At 45.4% G+C, this 18,626-nt stretch overlaps 1 protein-coding gene across 4 annotated transcripts; it reads right to left on the bottom strand.

Moving 5' to 3' along the window:
* Window positions 1–55: 55 nt before the first annotated feature.
* Window positions 56–18,242, bottom strand: SRPRA (SRP receptor subunit alpha). 4 transcript variants are annotated; one of them, XM_079955023.1, is made up of 14 exons: window positions 17,945–18,242; window positions 14,069–14,152; window positions 13,511–13,674; window positions 12,687–12,847; window positions 11,649–11,811; window positions 10,835–10,988; window positions 9,066–9,172; window positions 8,839–8,957; window positions 7,073–7,159; window positions 5,143–5,315; window positions 3,771–3,984; window positions 2,772–2,935; window positions 2,001–2,099; window positions 56–651 (listed from the first exon to the last, which is right to left on the bottom strand). In XM_079955023.1, the coding sequence occupies exons 1-14, from the start codon at window positions 18,068–18,070 to the stop codon at window positions 523–525; spliced, it is 1,944 nt and encodes a 647-aa protein (XP_079811149.1). In that variant the 5' UTR covers window positions 18,071–18,242; the 3' UTR covers window positions 56–522. The 4 variants fall into 4 exon arrangements, with proteins under 4 accessions (XP_079811149.1, XP_079811150.1, XP_079811147.1 ...); XM_079955024.1 differs by having other exon boundaries at window positions 11,649–11,805; window positions 17,945–18,239; XM_079955021.1 differs by having other exon boundaries at window positions 18,153–18,221.
* Between the last annotated feature and the right edge of the window lie 384 nt (window positions 18,243–18,626).

The raw sequence follows: 18,626 nt of genomic DNA, 5'->3' as shown, positions 1-18,626 counted from the left end.
CCGCTCTACCCCGTGGCCGGAGAGAGGAGTTTTAAAAGACAGCAGAGTTCATAGATGCTTAGGTAGTGGCAGAACAATCCCCCGCCCCACAAAGTCTTTTATCGCACCCGCTAACCTGGGATGGAGTGGGGTCGGGGAGAGAACCAAAGCTCTGGCTTTGGACTGTCTAAGCAGGCAGAATGAAGGGAAACAGGAAAGAGGGCTCAGTGGGAAAAGTGAAGACAACCCCAGAACACTTTTAGAGCCAATGTGTATGAAAGTAAATAGAATTCAAAGGAAGACAGGCACCTCTTGCTACAATTAAACCCACACATCACATCAAGGAAGGTGTGTGTTAGCAAAATCAAGAGAAGGACCAAAAGCCAGGTAAGCAGCTTTTTTCTAGCATCCCTCCATTCTGTGTTGCACTATGCCAAAAACGGGGGGGGGGGGGGGGGGGGGAGAGATGTTTCTAAAAACAGTCACGCTGGAAAGCACATTCTGAGACATCTGCAGACAGGAATTTGGTGCAATAACTGGTGGTTAGGCCTTCATGAGAGCAGCAACCACAGCCTTGGCATTAAGGCTACGCAGGTCACAGTAGGTCTGTCCAGTACCCACAAACACGATTGGTTTACTAGTGATGTATGTCATGGAAATTGCAGCGCCAACCTGGGGAGAAAAGCAGCTGTTAGTGTAGGAAAGGACAATATAGTATCATTGTGTACAGTGAAATTGCATGGGGGGGGGTGGTGGTTAAGAAATCCTTGCTATTTCCATGGTTACAAACTCTCATTAAAAAAAAAAAGCTACTAAATGTGCCTTGTGTCTAGTCTACTAGGTTAGGGAAGGCTGGTCTAGGATGTGGGAGATATACCCACTGATGTTAGCCAGTTTTTCCCCCTCCTAAAGGTACATCTTACCATATGGGGATTTTAAAAAGGCATTTCCTTCCAATGAACCTGCCTTGATCCTTAGTCAACTGCTCAGACTGCCACCTCGATAAAAGAAGTTGGCCCCCACTGTGGAATACTGTTACCCAACAAGGAAGCTCCAATCCCCTCCAGTTCACACGTGAGCCAAAAAGGCCTTCGAGGTTCGCTCACTGTCACAGGGCTGGGCAATGTATCTCAGCTGTTCTTCCTGCTCTATGGTGGGGAGGAAGAAACAGCCGAGAAACATTCCAGCCCTATTGTATAGGCTCCAGCTAGGCCTCCCCTGCAGCCACATCACAAGGCTGCTTTTTAAAAAAATACAAGAGAAAGGTTCAACAGTATGTGGCATAGCACTTAACTGAACATTTTAGAAAGGGAAACACATTACGGGCCCCAGAAAGCCCTTCTGTAACTTAAAAGAGGCTTGCCGGATCATAATCTAGAAACAATCGAAAGCTCCAGGTGGCAGAACAGCACAAAACTGGAAGGGGCGAATCCCATGGATGGAAGAAAGATGTATTTAGTAAGCCTTTCAAAATTATCCAGTGCTTTTTGATTCTGTTCAGTTCTTCAGAGAACTGTGTTTACTAAAAAGTCCACAGAAAAAGCTTATTAGCCGGTAAAAACTGCCAAAGCAAGGGGGGGACCTTTTTTGCCCAATGGCCACGTTACCTTGCGATCCAATGAGCATCTTGGGGGGGAGGGCAAAGGCCAGTGGTGGACAGGGCCAAAGGCTTGTGTGGGCGGAGCAACAAATGTGACTCCTTCCTTTGTGGAATGGCTACATTCCACCCATATGAAAAGATCAGGTCTTCCCTCCCCAACACACCTCTCCATCCAGGCAAGCGGGAGGCATTATCACAGTTCAACCACATATTCCAACCAGGCAAAAGCACTCGAGAGAGTAGAGCAAAGCCAGTGAGAGGTGCAGTCTGGGGAGAGTGGGGGTTGCCTGTGGCAGACAGGAGGCCTGACATTGCCCACCTCCCCAGAGCCATACCCCCCCCCCAAATGCGTCTTTTTCCATCAAAAAAGAAAAACTCCCACCGAACCCCCAAACAATTGCAACCTATGGGCCCCATTTACCTTGTCGTCTATGGTATCAAATTTGGTGAGCACGATTCCATCAATGAGGCGTGGGGTCTGAGCCATGGAGTGATCAGCAAGGGCTTTGTTGAACTTGACCTGGTGTAGGGGAAGCAAACGGTGAAACTGGTTTGACAGTGCTCTTGCACAAGGCTCACTGATGGGCTGTACGCAGGTCTACTAACACACAGGTATTGTGACTATTTTTACCAATTTATGTTGCAGTCAACGTCTAATTGCCACTAAGTACGAATACAGTGGGGGGGGGTCCTTTGGCGATCCCCAACACCTCCCCCATGCTATGATGCATGTGCCCATACAGGCAACGCGCAACACACACACACACACACACACACACACACACACACTTAACTTGGGTGCATTCAGTTTTACACGCCTGACAAATAAATAAATAAATTGGAAGGGGACGGGCGTTTGGGGGAGGACCTTCGCAATCCTGCAAGTCAATGAACCCAAAGAAATGGAATCCGTTCCGGAAGTCCGTTCGACTTCCAAAATATTTGGAAACTGTGGCAGCCAATCAGAAGCCCTGGAAGCCCCGTTGGATGTTCAGGTTCCAAAGAACATTCGCAAACTGGAGCCATAACGTCCGAGTTCGGGATCCAAGGTATGACTACTGCATATTTGTTGCATGCGAACGGACATGACTACTTCTAGGTATACCATTGTTGTGCAAAGAAGCACTCAAAAGGAGGTATGCATTTGTCACCTCTTGATTTTGAATCTTAAGTAGTAATCTAAGGAACTAACCAGCTGATCCACAGCCTCATTTCCCACCAAGGCTTCCCCCACAAACAGGACAAGGTCAGGGGTGTTGACTGCAATGAGCTTAGCCAGAGCTGTCATCAAAGGAGCATTGTCTTGCATACGGCCTGCTGTGTCCACCAAGACCACATCGAAACCTTGGTTACGTGCTGAGAAGATAAAAAGGATATATTTATTAGAAGGAATAAATAAATCCAGCAACAGCTGGGAGTTGCCTTCGGATTTACCAGCTGGCTTTTTTAACGAAATGAAGTGCAAAGCAGAGCCAGCAAACAGCCAAAGTAAGTTTTCTGAGTGTCTATGGCAGGTCCGGTAAATTTTCTAGTGGAAACTGGAGTACAAAACAAGAGTATTCTTTACCACTTATTCCCCTCCATAATCCTATGTCAGGAACTGCAAAATTCTGCAAATTAATCAGATCTGCCTAATGTTTACATTCCTCCCACCCTCAGATTAAAACTCTACTCTGTTGGCTATTGCCTTCCTCAAATCTCTCTTCTGAGATTTCAAACTCATTGCACAAATGTTTTCAGGCTTGCCTTCATAGCCATAAATATTAACATTTTTTTTAAAAGTCTGTTTCTCAGGATGCCAAATACTGTTCTTTATACATGATTCCCAAACTGAGGATGCTTCTATCCCTTATGACTGTCATGGACCCTTCTGTTCACTCAACCTGAAGCCTTCCTGGTTATGCTAGAATGACAGATTAGGCAGAGCTATAAATCAGATTCCTTCTCTTGCAGAGGAGGAGAAGGAACTGGATTTAGGGTGGTTGAGATGTTCCCAAAGGCCAGTCCCACTGCTTCCTATTGGCTGGAGAGGAGGGTATTTAACATCTGGAATAACCCCAGATTTTGGGGGAAGCAGGAGGGGGAAACAACAGGAAAAAGATATTTCAGCTACAGACATGCAGTGACTAGGATTGCTAAGGAAGACATGAAGGGTTCAGAAATAAGGGGGAAGCAGGGAGAAAGGCCTCACCATATGAAATGGCCTCCATGGCAATGCCGGCCGCATCCTTCCCATATCCCTTCTCATAAAGCTGTACCATTGTGCGGCCGCTGTGGTTTTCTGGAGGGTGAAGAGCATTCAAGCGGCGAGTGTGAGTCCGCAGCTGCTCTACAGCACCAGCACGGAATGTGTCGCAGGCCGCAATGAGGACACTAAAACCGTTTTCGATCAGCCAGAACGAGATCTGAGGGGCAGGCAGAAGAAGGTTACCGCTTCCATCACCTACCATCCACCATCTCTACGCAACTTCCCAATGGACCTCGCAGCTTCGCTTCCTGCCAAGTAATAACAAGGCTGTAGATATGCAGCACATCTGCTATGCCAGCCCCCCTAATGCTGGTCGGATGCAGAAATTCGGTGTCCAAATAAACTTTTATTACTAGAAAGTTCTGCTTGGAATATGGACAGAGAGCCTTGCAAAATCTGGAAAGTGAAAATGAACACATGTCCCCACACAGGTATGGGCTGGTGGGTGCATAGCATGTGCATCACTGAATTACTGAACACTTGATGACACTTAGGTGAATGTATGAACCCTTTGTTGAAAAGCATTGCTTGCAGGTGACAATGGTGATATATATGAATGTTCTGTGTGTAGCATCACATCCATGCAGGCAAGCCATGTGTTTATGCTGCAGTCGATGTGTGAAGAAGATAAATGCATGAACCAGCCCTTTGCATCTGAGACCATAAAATGCTGAGAACAGGAGACGAGATTTTATGGGGGCACTGACGGCTGCGACATTTTCAAATGCCATAGTATTTTAGAAGCCAAGACTGAGAATTTTACCAAGAAGCTGTGGGTGAAACAACATTGCTTCAGAATATATATATGGGCTACTAGGTGGCCACCCAGGAAAATGCTAATTTGTAGCACTCCAGGTCTCAGTCCAACTTTTAAGTTACCTTCTTGATGCTTCCTCATTAGACACAATAAATTTTCGATTTCGACAGGGAGAGAGAAAAGTGGACAACATGTAACAGTAAATGGGAAAGGGCTGCAACCCAGTCGCAGAGCATTCGATTTGAGTGCAGAAGATTCCCATTCTATCCCAGGCCTCTCCCTTAAACATCTTGAGAGTCCCTGCCAATGAGCACAGAAAATACTGAGCTGGATAAACCAATGTTTGCTAGTGCAATACATCAGAAGATCTCTTGAGCAAGGGTTGTGGGCCTTCCATTTAGATCTCCATGATATGACCAGACATGCCACCATCTTCCTCTTTGCCTCGCACAATAGCAACAGTGCTCTACCATCCTGCTTTACCCAAACCTGAGCCGGCTTGCCTCCCAACTTCACCCAGTTCCCAAAATCCACGCACATGCAGCCCCTTCCAAGTACCTTGGCCAAGTTAGTTGACTTGCCAACTCCATTGACACCACAGAAAGTGATGACATAAGGTCGACGGTGACGCTGGGCTTCCATCACAGAGCGCAAGACATCCACCCGGCGCTGAGGCTGCAGGATCTGCACCAGGGATTCTTGAAGGGCTTGCTTCACAGTTGAGGTCACCGCTGGGAAGTTGGAAGCACATTGTCATTTTTAGATTGAAGGGCCCCACATACTCTTTCCCACACTTATCCCACCTTATAATCGGAAGTGCATCAAAGTAAACTGTGATGTGAACAGGCCCAGCTCTGCTTTCCTTGCAGAAATGATGCTGTGTCCATTTCAGGAGGACCAGGATGAAGCATCTGGACAAAAGGAATGCAAAGGTTCCAATTTCCTCTCCAAACGAGCTTGGTTTCTCCACATCTGGTCTTAGGTGCGACTTACCCTTCTCTGAGCATCATTGGCCTACCACTCTCTCTGTATCAGCAACTGATTGTGTTCAGTATTCTTTGCAAGTATTCAACTGACAGGGCACTCCAGGGCTCATGATTTTCAGTCACTCTCACAGCCCCTCTTTATAAGCTATCACCTTTCTGGAGTAACATTGATTTTTTCTTTAATAAGTGATATATTTGTACAGCTTGCTCTTGTGGCTGTTGGGCAAGCAAAGCGGATTCACAACCCAAGAAACAGAAAAACAGAAAATGGGCCATCTGAATCAAATGCTTCTGCGTCCAAAATCCATTTCTACCACATGGTAAGTTGCATCAGCATTCTCTGACAATGTCAGCCTTCCTTGCTAGAGGATCCAATCGCTCTTCTCTGTGAGAGAAGTCAAACCTTACTAATGCCAAGGATATAAATTTGCCCTTCACAAAATCCTGTGGGGTGTGCTTTCAAATAAGTCTCCCACACACTGGTGGCATCCAGAAATGCAGAAGGCTAAGGATTTGTGAACCCACAGGGAAGCAGATTCCCAATGGACAAATCCGCTTTGGGTTATTTCTTCCCCCATCCCAGCAGTAGCAGCAGAAGTCAACACATGCCAACTGGAGACAAGGTTAAGCAAGCAACAAGACTCTAGCATAGGCAGCTGGGGAGACAATAATAAAAATATTAACTACTCACATTTGGTGAGCAGCAGTTGCACCCTGACCCTGACCACATTTACTGAGTGAGGAATTTGCTTCCACAAGAGCAGATCTATGGTGAAACTGGGAAGGAACACATTTGTACAGGGTACCAACAAAATAATATATTGGAGTAAAACGAAGGCACAGCCTGGTAACATTCTAGAAACACTGTGCCCGTAAGTGGGCTTACGCATGTGTAGTGTCCCACACATACTGTACAATGTGTAGTGTTACTATCTTACTTTTGTGCATGATGTCCTGGGCTTCCACAACCCTTCCTAATCCTTTTCAGGGATGGAACAACAACAACGACACACACAAACATACAAGTGGACTTTGGCACACTGGCATCCCATGTTGTAGAGTATGTGGCTGATGTACAGTCTTTCCTGGTGTGAGATTGTCAGTTTCACTAAAGACCTGTTCTCACAATCTAATTTGGTTTCTTTTAGACACAATGGGTAGTATCCAGCGAAGTAGATCGCTTGCAGAAGGGCTTTTGGCTGCACAACAGAACTTGTCCCCCCTCTCTTCTCCCCATGGGTCCTGCTAAACCTTTTTTTGTGAGGTTGAGGGTTTCTCCTCAACTCTCCAGAGCAGATTTGGGGAGGGAGAAGAGAGAAGGCAGGAGTTCTGCTGTGCAAGTGGAAATCTTGGCTCTAGTGGATTTGCTTTGTTGGACACCACCCAAGGATTCTGTTTTGAAATCATGAGCATTTGGGCATATATCCGAGGAAAGTAATGTCGCCAGACTACAGTACACGCTAAGGCATGCAAAAAACAAAGGAAAACAAAGGGGAACTTACTGGTAAAGGTGCCCATCACTTTCCCTTCCAGCTTTGTTGCCACTGATTCACAGAGTTGGACAGCAATCTCAGCTGCAACGTTCTTAGCTTTGGGCAGGAGGGGAGGGGGAAAAACAGCAAGTTAAGATTGTTATGCTGCTAAGTTCACACTATTTGGTGAATGATTTGTTTATGTTCTCTAAAATGGAAATTTATATTAACTCTAGTAGTTTATGGGAGATGACATTTTAACGACCTAGAAACACTACTGGATGGCAATGTTGACAGTACGCTGCTCACATCCGGCCTACGTAGGGACCCTAGGTGAAACCTGCAACTACCGCCTAAATTTCAGCATCCTGTGATGACTAACCTAGGGTGGGAGATGCTCAACAACAATTTGAACTTGGAATATTCACTTCCAATTCAACCCACTGCACCTTCAAACCTAGTAGGCAAAATTCAGCCAGGCATCATAGGACGCTGAAATTCAGACAGTAGTTACAAAAAGCATCTAGGGTCCATACGTAGGCTGCCTCAAGTTCCAGAGAGGAAGTGTGAAGTATTGCTATGAGAAACGAAAGAAAAAGAGAGATGACAGGTGGCTGTAGAAAGCAAAACTAGTCCCCCAAGAGAGGAAAAGGACCTGCAGCCAATGGACAATTCTACTATCCTGCTGTTGTCACCAACAGGTATGCTTTATTAAAAGACACCTTAAGTCTCCAATAAAGGGGTATGAAACCCCAGTTTGAAATTCAATCCACTTTACTTATGACTGGTGTGGGAAATGTGGAGCCCTCACAGCCCACTTGCTGAACTTTCTGATATTGTAAAAATAAGCTTTCAAAACAAATAAGCTTACACTAAGCAGTAGGGTGGCTGCTTACAAGCCCAACATCCAATGTGCTTTGATTGTAAAGGTAAAGGACCCCTGACAGTTAAGTCTAGTCGTGAACAACTCTGGGGTTGTGGCACTCATCTCGCTTTACTGGCCGAGGGAGCCGACGTTTGTCCGCAAACAGTTGTTCCGGGTCATGTGACCAGCATGACTAAGCCGCTTCTGGCGAAACCAGAGCAGCGCACGGAAATGGCATTTACCTTCCCACCGGAGCGCTACCTATTTATCTACTTGCACTTTGACATGCTTTCAAACTGCTAGGTTGTCAGGAGCTGGGACCGAGCAATGGGAGCTCATCCCATCACAGGGATTCGAACCGCTGACCTTTCAATCGGCAAGCCCTAGGCTCAGTGGTTTAGACCAGTGTTTCCCAACCTTGGGCCTCCAGCTGTTTTTGGACTACAACTCCCATCATCCCTAGCTAGCAAGACCAGTGGTCAGGGATGATGGGAATTGTAGTTCAAAAACAGCTGGAGGCCCAAGGTTGGGAAACACTGGTTTAGACCACAGTGCCGGAGTGGCCAACTCTGACAGCCTGTGGAGCCTTAAAACCATCTCGGTGTGAATGTCTAAATGCTACAATTGACAAGGATGAGAAGTAGAGAACGGTGTTTTGAAAACAGGATAAAAGAAGGAGCTTAGGGTACCAGCAGCACAGAATCTACTTTGTAAGAGCTTCAGCAACTAGCCATTCTTGTCCCAGGCTTCCTTCCAACTCTCCTTCTGCTTAGTTCCGTGACCTTTTCTAAAACCCAACTAACGACATAGTCAACCTTGGACCCTTCATAAGCACAGCTCAGCACAAACTGCATGGGAAGTGGGCAGCATCCAGCCCATTGCCACCAAATTGAGCCCCCATCAGCCTAGTTCCAGAGGAAGCTAAACGTACCAATCAGGTGATCCTTCATCTTTTCCAACACAGGGTCCATGTCCTCTCTGGATAAGCTTTTGGAGCCCACAAGACCCTTAAGCATCCCAAACATGCCTCCAAGGCCACCCTTCTTTGCACTGGCAACAAGAAGATAGTGTTATGATGTTACAGGAGGGAAAATGTCAATTAAACAAAAGGTTTCATTCAAGTCAACACAGAAGAACAGCTTTCGTGAGGGACCTTACCTTGCACCTGAAGAGTTCTGAACCACCTTCTCTTCTTCAGCTTCCTCTTCACTCTCATATTCAAGATCACGGAGACGGCCAGGCTCACGGTTGCGATCCCCAAGGACCTGCAGTGGAGGATAAAAAAGGCCAGGAATTACGTAAGCCTTCTTTGTTGCGTCTCACTACTCTAAGCAGCTCAGGCTGCCTCCATGTGAACCTTAAGTTACTTCTGGAGGGTGCATCTTCCTTCTGTACTCTTTACACATGTTCTGAGAACAAGAGGCTCAGAGTGCTGTTTCTCCTTGATGAGCACATCCAGCAGAGGATATCCCAGAATCTATAGTAAAAGTTGCTGCACATTCTCTATAGGGGATGGGGAACCTTAGGCCTGTGGATCAGATGGTGCCCCCAGTGACTCTGTCCAGCCTTATGGGGTCTCCCCAGGCCAAGCCCCTCAGCAGCTCTGCTCTGAGCTCTCATCAAGTGCTTTTGCTCGACTGGAATGTGTCCCTGAATTGTGCTAATGCCTCTGGCGTTTGTGTGTCTGGAAGCTCAGAGTCACATCCATGGGTTCTCCCATTCTATGGCCTCAGGAAGGTTTCCCCGCCTTCTGCTCTATGATGGGACAGGGAATTCTGGGAAGCAGAGAGAGCAGCACAGGCACACCTGCATATTTTGTTTCATAGTGCAGATATTACAGAATGATGCATTTTGCTTAATGGTTGCCATCAATTTGATTTTAATTAATTTTTATAATGAAATGTTTTTAGAATGTTGCATTATTTTATTGTTGTTAGCCGCCCTGAGCCCGGCTTCGGCTGGGGAGGGCAGGATAAAAATAAATTATTATTATTATTATTATTATTATTATTATTATTATTATTATTATTGCACAGAGAAAGTAGGTAAAGTTAATTCTCCCTCTTTCATAACACTAGGAATGGGCACGCAGTGAAGCTGAATCCTGGAAGATTTGGGACAGATAAAAGGAACTGCTACTTCATACAGCGAGTAGTTAAACTTGGAATTTGCTCCCATGAGAAGCAGTGACGCCTGCCAACTTGGATGGCTTTAAAAGGTGATTAAACCAATTCATGGAGGGCAAGGCCACCCACATCTAGTAACCACAATGGCAGAGTTTGCTGGGAATCACAAGTGAAGAGAGCTCTTGAGCTCAAGATCTGCTTGCATGCTTCCCACAGGCATCTGACTGGCCATTGTGAGAACAGGATACTGGAATAGATGGGCCATGGTTCAGATTCCAGCAGGCTCTTCTTATGCATTCTTCTTTTAAAAGGGAGCCTGTACTTCTGTTCCCTTTTTTTGCTTTTATTCCTCTCCCAACAAAAGACTTAAAAGTCAAGAGCATCAAAAAAACAAAATGTGATAATCAAAATAAAAGTCAAATCCTTGTGTGAATGGGGCCCCAAGTCACACTGTGTTAACAGCTGAGGCTACTTTGGCAACAGTACTGAATTACAAGATTACTGCTAGCAGCAGCACTTGTGAAAGGGAGACACTTCATCCATTTGCAGTTCTTCCCAGTAAATTCCTACCTTCAGTTTATCTCATCAACGGCCCCAATTACGCTTCTGTATAGTGTGGCTTGGTCATTGGTTAGGAAACCAAATCTGCTTTGATGACAAGAACTGCATGAAAACCTCACAATCAAGCTACCCTGGTAAACCCTTGAAGATTTGAGAGCAAGGCATCTTAATGTAGCTCTGCAAAACTATGCACAGGCATGAAACAGAACCATCAGGATGTCTAGTGACTGGGGATCTTACCATTTCTGGATCATACTCCTCCATGGGACAAGTGTCTGTGTTTCCATTGGTAGTGGAATTACTATAGTCAAGTACTTTGGCATTAGAGTTGCCCAGTTCCCACACTCTGGGCTTCTTCCCCTTGTCCTTCTGAGTGTCTGGCTTTGGAGACTTGCTAATGAAGACAGAACAGAAACTCCAGTAGATCTTAGCAGTCAAGGAGGAAAAAACTGAACAGAATTCCTGCTCTGAATCATCTCTTGCAGTGAACCCTGAACTTTGCTGGGTCACAAACAATCATAGCAGAAAAGACTGAGTGTGCATTCTGCATTATAATTTATTCTACCTATCAGTCCAAGGAAACACCATTCTCTAGGAAAACAAGGAAGCATACTCCAAGACAGTAAAACAAACTGGTGCTCAGAAGTCCATTTTGCTCCCAAGCCTGCTGCTGCCCAATTCAGAAAACCACAGCAAGTGATTCTAGCCTCCCTCAAGCCCTGGCTCAAAAATAAGCTTTGGGTTTGTTTTTCCAATTCATTCCAGAATAGTCTCCTGCCGCGAAGACAGCTTAAATTAAGTTAGTCCTCAATGAACCTGTAAACCTTTGTCTGGGCCATATATGGACTGATAGTGGCTCTCCAGGGTTTCAGAGAGAGGACATTCCCAGCCCTACTAGAGGTTGAATCTGGGACCTACTGCACATAAAACAAATGTTCTGCCACCAAGCCATGGTCCTTCCTCTATGGACCACGTGACCACCCAACTTCACCTCTCTGGATGCAAAGCCAAGGGAGATCCGATAGCGTTATTCATTAGCAATGGCCTCACTTACTTGGACTTTTCTCCCCCCTTCATGCGCTTCCTAAAGAATTCCTCCCGGTTCTTCTGCAGGATCTCATCCTTGGTCAGTTCTTCCCTGTCTCCAGCGGCAACGGGAGGATCCTGCTTAACAGCTGCGGTTGCTTTGGGGACGGTAGCTGCTTCATTTACTGGAGCTGGGCGGGAGGCGGAAAGCACTGTTTTAATAACATCTAATGTTCTAAGAATTGGGACGCAGGTGGCGCTGTGGGTTAAACCACAGAGCCTAGGACTTGACGATCAGAAGGTCGGTGGTTCGAATCCCCGCGACAGGGTGAGCTCCCGTTGCTCAGTCCCTGCTCCTGCCAACCTAGCAGTTCAAAAGCACATCAAAGTGCAAGTCGATAAATGGGTACTGCTCCGACAGGAAGGTAAACGGTGTTTCCATGCACTACTCTGGTTCTCCAGAAGCGGCTTAGTCATGCTGGCCACATGACCCGGAAGCTGTACACCAGCTCCCTTGGCCAAAAAAGCAAGATGAGCACCGCAACCCCAGAGTCGGCCAAGACTGGACCTATTGGTCAGGGGTCCCTTTACCTTTACCTTAATGTTCTAAGAGAAAAGGGCCAAGTCCTGCTTTTGAGGTTTTTAGGTAACCGCAAGTTTTAAAAATAATATATGTGCTGAGCAAATTCCATGTTCCACAAAAACAAAAACATGTAAAATGGAACATTTAAACTAGGGATGGGGTTTAAATCAAACCTAGCCAGCATGGCCAATAACCAGGGGATAATGGGAGTTGTAGTCCATCAACAAATGGGGGAACCAGAGGACCTCCATCCCTGCTTCAGCTCCTCAACTAACAGGGTATCCCCAGTTGCCACTAAATGAGCAACTGCATGTCAGACTGGACCTTTAAAATTGATTTTAATGAACAGGACATGGATAAGACTGTATCGATTCTGCTCCCGAGTGCAAGCCAGCAGAAATAGCACAAACCCCACAGTTCCTCACCACAGCAGGCCTCTGGTTTGGCATGGCCTGCTGCTTGCATATCGCAACACTGACTCACCTTCCTTTTTGGAACCTTTGTTTTTCTTGTTCTTGGTTTTTTCTTTTGGTTTCTCCCCTCGATTTTCTATCATAGACTTCACGGTTTTTTGGGATTTTGCCGACTGTTCAAACGACTTCATGGCAGTGGGAGCTCGGGCTTTACTGCTCTCCTCTGCATCCCTGTTTGCAAAGAGGAAAAGGTTTACCCAATCGTGCTCATTCAATGCCAGACAATGAATAAATGTATTTTAGAGCTGGCCTGGCTTGAGGCAGCACAGATGTATATTTACCGCATGGAGTTTGTTTCCCTAACTTCTTCTAACAAGCAACTTTTAAGAGATGATCTTGGGCTATGTGGCCATAGGAACCCTTGTCCCCAAAGGAATGAGACATCTAGGCTAGCTAGCTAGCACTGTAGTGCCAATACCCATCAACAAACCTTGCCCATGTTGCGGAGTACAATAAAGTCATGTTGGGTTATGGGAGGGAATGCTGATGCTGTCTTGGCTAGGTTTCAATGGATTCCTTGAAAACCGTAAGTAACATATGCAGCTTTGCGGGTGGCGCACGGGTAAATTGTTCAACACTCCCCCCCCCCAATTTATAACGCAACTCCATTCAAGGTGGAAAATACAATTTCATTTTGAAGACAGCAAAAGCTGAGCACAGCAAAGTTCACACAAGCAGTTCCTAGCAGGGCAGACTTCCTTCCTGCCCACCTCTACCGAGGGAGATCGTGCCGCTCTTATTGAGCCAAGCCCCCAACTTACAGCTCCAAAATACAAGGTATCTGAGGCAAAACACAGGATCAGCAGCAAAAGATGAAAGAGAACATCCTATTACCGTAGGAGACGTAAAAAATCCTCCTTAAAATCAAAGGTGCCATTGAGAAGCCCAAGAGCTCCCTTCTGCTGGAACTCATTTCGATATTTGTCTCGGAACTCCTTATGAACATCATCTATCAACTTATCCACATAGGTTAGAGTTAAAATTTTCTGAAACCCAACCTGCAAGGAGAACGGTGGTGTTAAAGACAAGCAAAAGTAACCACATTATAATTGTATGATTCTGCGTTCTATTATTCCCTCATTGCAGGGGGCTGGACTAGGGGATCTTTACAATTCTACATATTTGTTTGTGAAAGAAACTGCCCCTTGATTGAAGCCTCATTGCTCTTAATGAACATTTCTAAGGTGTTGCTATAATGACGGTTTGTGATGCAAGACTGAGGAACAAGCTCTTCTGATCCCAATCGAAGGAAAAGGAAGTAATGTTCCACAACATCAAAAACAATATTATCAGTGCTGAGAAAAGTTTTCTATTCACTTTGCTATAGAGACTCTTGGAGACAGGTTTTCCACCTGTCTAAGGTCTTTATCTCACACAGAATAATTCACTTACCACAAAAACGAGTTCAAATTGATTGTCCAGCTTGTATTTAAGCGTAAGGGCTTCATGGTTGAAAGAGTTGCTGCCACCTCGCTCCTGAAAAGGCAAGAGAGAGAGAGAGAGAGAACATTGGCAGCACCTATAATGAGATGGAAACCCTACATTACAGGAGTTGTAGAGATTCAGTGGTTTTTTTTTTGGTAAAGAATAACCATCCTGTTTACTGTGGGTACAATTCAAATTCTAGGAAACAGTGTCCAATCTTCATATTCCATACATGGTTACAAGCATCTGTTTCAAGACACAAAGTACACTTCACACCTAACAGCTATACTGTAATTCATTCAGCAATATGCATTTCCACCACACAAAGATTTTAGACTTTTTGCTGTTCAGACACAGTAGCTCACATGCTGTCAGAGATATCTGCCATCAGATCCCGGACTCCTACTTCTGTTGTCAGAATAGCCAAAGACCTTATTAGCTAGCATCCATGCAACTTCTTTGAACAATCTTGACTTCCTATAATTAACACAAAGAATCTTGCAGCAGCAGCCTGCTTCTACAGAAATCAAACAGAAAATGTGAGTTGGGTGAAATGTTATGAAGCAGAGTTTATAGTTAAATCTCACCCCAGCCATAAATCTGGGAAATATATCTATTTGAGACCCTGGAGAGCTATGATAAATCAAGACAGATTCTGATAGGCTATTTGCATCACTAGTCTGCCTTAGTATGAAACAACTATATTTTCACCTAACCACCCATCAATGGCATGTCTTCATGAACAGGAAGCAAAAAGGCAGAGAAAATTACAGCAAAGTAAAGAAATCCAGAAGTGGGCAAGTACTGGCAGCCTACTTAAAACATGCCCATGTTGTACAATACAGAAGCAATTCCCACCATCTGAGTCACACAGACGTGCAAACTGCTAGTATGAGAGGGTACCCAAGGAAGCTTTCAAACAGCCAAAGTTAAATACTGCACTGCTCTATAATCCATGAAAAAGTGCTCTGAAATAAGGAATAAAGAACCACATGGCACCCCAGGATAGAGGGAAACTGATAAAGTATCACCTTTTGGCTTGAAAAACAGTCTTTGAAATTCAGAAATAAAAGGAATGGCAAAAAGTGTTTAATCTCAGACCTGAAAGACCTGGGCAAGATACACAAGGTAGCTAAGTCGCCAACTCTCAACCTACTATCCTTTTCTTATATATAAAGAAAAATAGGAGCAGCATGGTGCTGACTGTGAAACACTACACACTAAGTAAAATAAGTATCAACACTCCCAATGCACAATTTACATGACGGAAAAAAATGAGCTTTAGTGACACCAAGAAAACGCTGACATTCACATTATTTTAAAGAAGTATTTTTGAATGGTCATTTAAGCTCTGAAATATATGGACAGCAGAGCTTGATATAACCAATAATATAAATGAATATTTAGAAGTTAGACAAATCATGGCTAATAGACTGGTAGTGCAGTTGAGCATTTTAATACCCAGTAAATTTTAAAAACTTCTTTAAAAAAACCTACTTACTATACAACTTTCTGTACAGATGCAAAATCACAAAACAGAACTCTCAAGCTATTCATCTGACTTAAACAGACCTGCTTTTATGGAATCTTAATGCTTACAGTTGTGATCCATGACTAAGGATCCAAATGACCCGATTACAACATGCTGCCAGAACTGGATGTATGATCAGATCCTCCTGTCTCCTGTACCTGGAATCAGCTTAAGTAGTATCCATTCTCCAATTCCAATTAGTGTATGGAAACAGATAAAGAGTTAGAGAAAGCTTAGGGGGAAAGGTAGGCTGTAGTAGCCATGGCTACGGGTGAAATCCAAGACAGAAAGAGTGGGAGAGAGGGAAGACTAGATAGCATGATCCTTTGCACCTTTTCAGTTTATGTTCCCATCACATATTGTCTACCGCAGACTATTAGCTTACGGAACAACCAGTTATATTTTGCATTAGGTCCTTGGGAATAAAAGGAAATACAAGTTATGCACCTGTGACTTTCTGAAATAAGAAACAGGCACTACAAAACAGGAAACCTGCTAAAATAGGAAACATATTTTCCTGTTTGGGCTTGCAATTCAACAGGGAATTTTGAACACAGCATATGTTTTATGAGGTTCTACAGGGAAATGCAACTTGTGTCTAGCCAGCTGATAATAGTTTCTGCAGATGAAAACAACTTAAACACGTTGGGAATTACTTATTAAGTAACAATTGCACCATTTGGGCCTTGTCTCTTGAAACCTCCTTGCAAAACGCAGTGGTCAGGAGCAAACAAGAAGTGCTTTCTGGAAGTGTAGCATCTGGAAGGTTAGCTGTGTTAGCCAAAATAAATGTACTGGTATTTTAAGGGGCTACAAATACTAAGGAGTAAATTCCATTAAACTAAGCTGGCCGTACATCTAGGTAGGCATTCCTAAGATTAAAGTCTTAGGCTGCAATCCTATGCGCACTTATATGGGAACAAGCCCCAATGAACTCTAGCAGTTTGTAATAACAAGCAGAGCTTGCAACAAAATGTTGCCGTATGAACTGCTCCTAGATCAAGATTCTAACCAGGCATGCTCTTTTCCAAGATACCCCATTCCATACTCCCTCTTCCCTGGATTTTAGAACACATCCCAGCAGTCAAGTAAACATGCTGTGCCCACTAGGCATACTCAGTCCTGAGCAGGGGTGGGTGGGTATCCCACCATTAAGAGTTACTTCCATCTAAAGATTCAGTGCACTTCTTCAAACACTGAGTTTCTCCCAATGGTAAGGATACCACCCCCTCTTCTGTGTTTGGATCATCCCACTTGGGTTACATTAAGACTCACAAAACATATGGCTTATTTAGCATTTGCATTTCACTTTCAGGAGTTTAAGACATTTCACATTCATTAGCAAGCTAGTAAGGCAAGGCTGGGGAACTCGTGGCCCTCCAGATGTTGCTGCACTACAACTCCCATCATCCCTTCAGACTGGCTGTTGACAGCTGGGGCTGATAAGGTCTGGAATCCAACAACATCTGGAGAGCCACAGGTGACCCACCTGCGGATTTCTTCTACCACGGCAGATTTTGAATGACACTGTCAAAACAGTATTCTCTTTTCAGCACATGTGGGTCTATACCATTCCACAGGGCATCACAATTATGCACAATCAGTTAAGAAAACCATGTTGTTGTTTTTCCCCCCACACGGGGAAAGTGTGGGAGTCGCCTTGTCCTTCTAGGTTACTGATTCCCACATTGCATCTGAATGCACCTTGCACATATCTGGGCTGTCCATTTCCAGGCTATTTCACAGGACCTTAGATTCGGAAGGGACCCCCAGGGGCATCTAGTCCAACGCCACCCCCTGCAATGCAGCTAAAGCATCCATGGCAGATTAACAGCTCCAAGGAAGGAGACCTCACAACCTTCCACTGTCAAACAGCTGTTTAGTTTATATTTCCTTGTTTCACGTTCCTGATTTTTTAAAGAGGAAATCGTTACCTTCCGCCTCGCCCACCAACAGTGAATAAAGGTGGGGAGTTTGATGGTGGATAATACAGTGGTACCTCGGGTTAAGTACTTAATTCGTTCCGGAGGTCCGTTCTTAACCTGAAACGGTTCTTAACCTGAAGCACCACTTTAGCTAATGGGGCCTCCTGCTGCTACAGCGCCGCCGCTGCACGATTTCTGTTCTCATCCTGAAGCAAAGTTCTTAACCTGAAGAACTATTTCTGGGTTAGTGGAGTCTGTAACCTGAAGCGTATGTAACCTGAAGCGTATGTAACCCGAGGTACCACTGTAACATAAAGTCAGGGAGAGGCACCCAAAATCGGCGGAAGGATGTCGACGCGTAAAAGGGAAAGCGGCGAGAAGACTCACCTGGAGCAGAACCGAGCGGATGAGCGCGTTCACGGGCGCAGTGCAAGCCGCCGCGGGGCCGCGCACGCCTTGGAAGCACCACAGGACGAGGCCTCCCTTGCTAAAGATGGTGAAGAAGTCGAGCATGGCGGAGCCGGGAGGGGGGGAAGAGAGGGGGGACCCGGGGAGGGGGGCCTGAGACGCCGGGAAACCAGCCCGACTTCCTTACCCACGTCAGGCTATTCTCTTCACTGCGCGCCTCATTTCCGCCGGAAGCGGGCATCCGGATGGGAGGCGGGACCAAGGGGAGAAAGGGGCAGAGCGATTGGGCCTCGCTTCCGGAAAAGGAAATGGGGGGAAAAAAACCGCTGTGAGGACCATAGACATAGCAAAGTGATAGAGCGGTCGAAGAAAATGTGCTTTGAAATTTTTTTTTTAATAAGTTCGTCGCAACATAGAGAGACGGAGATAGGCATAGTCTAAAAATCAAGAGGGGAATGCGATGGTGAGGCACGACGTGCTTGCGCAAGACACAACACTGACGGCGGAAGGGGCGGGAACAAGAAGAGCTCTTAAATTTTAAGAGCTTCCGGTGGGTGAGTTTGGAGGGCCACGTCAAAACTAAGGTTGTCGCGCCATGAGGAAAGACGGGATTGGTTGTGCAGGAGGAAGGAGGCGGGGATTGCATCGCGGCGGCGGATTG

Source organism: Podarcis cretensis, assembly GCF_951804945.1.
Source record: "Podarcis cretensis genome assembly, chromosome: 15".
In the NCBI taxonomy this organism is placed as follows: Eukaryota; Metazoa; Chordata; class Lepidosauria; order Squamata; family Lacertidae; genus Podarcis; species Podarcis cretensis.
The sequence above is the reverse complement of the archived record's forward strand: the minus strand, read 5'-3'. Positions and strand labels throughout refer to the sequence as shown.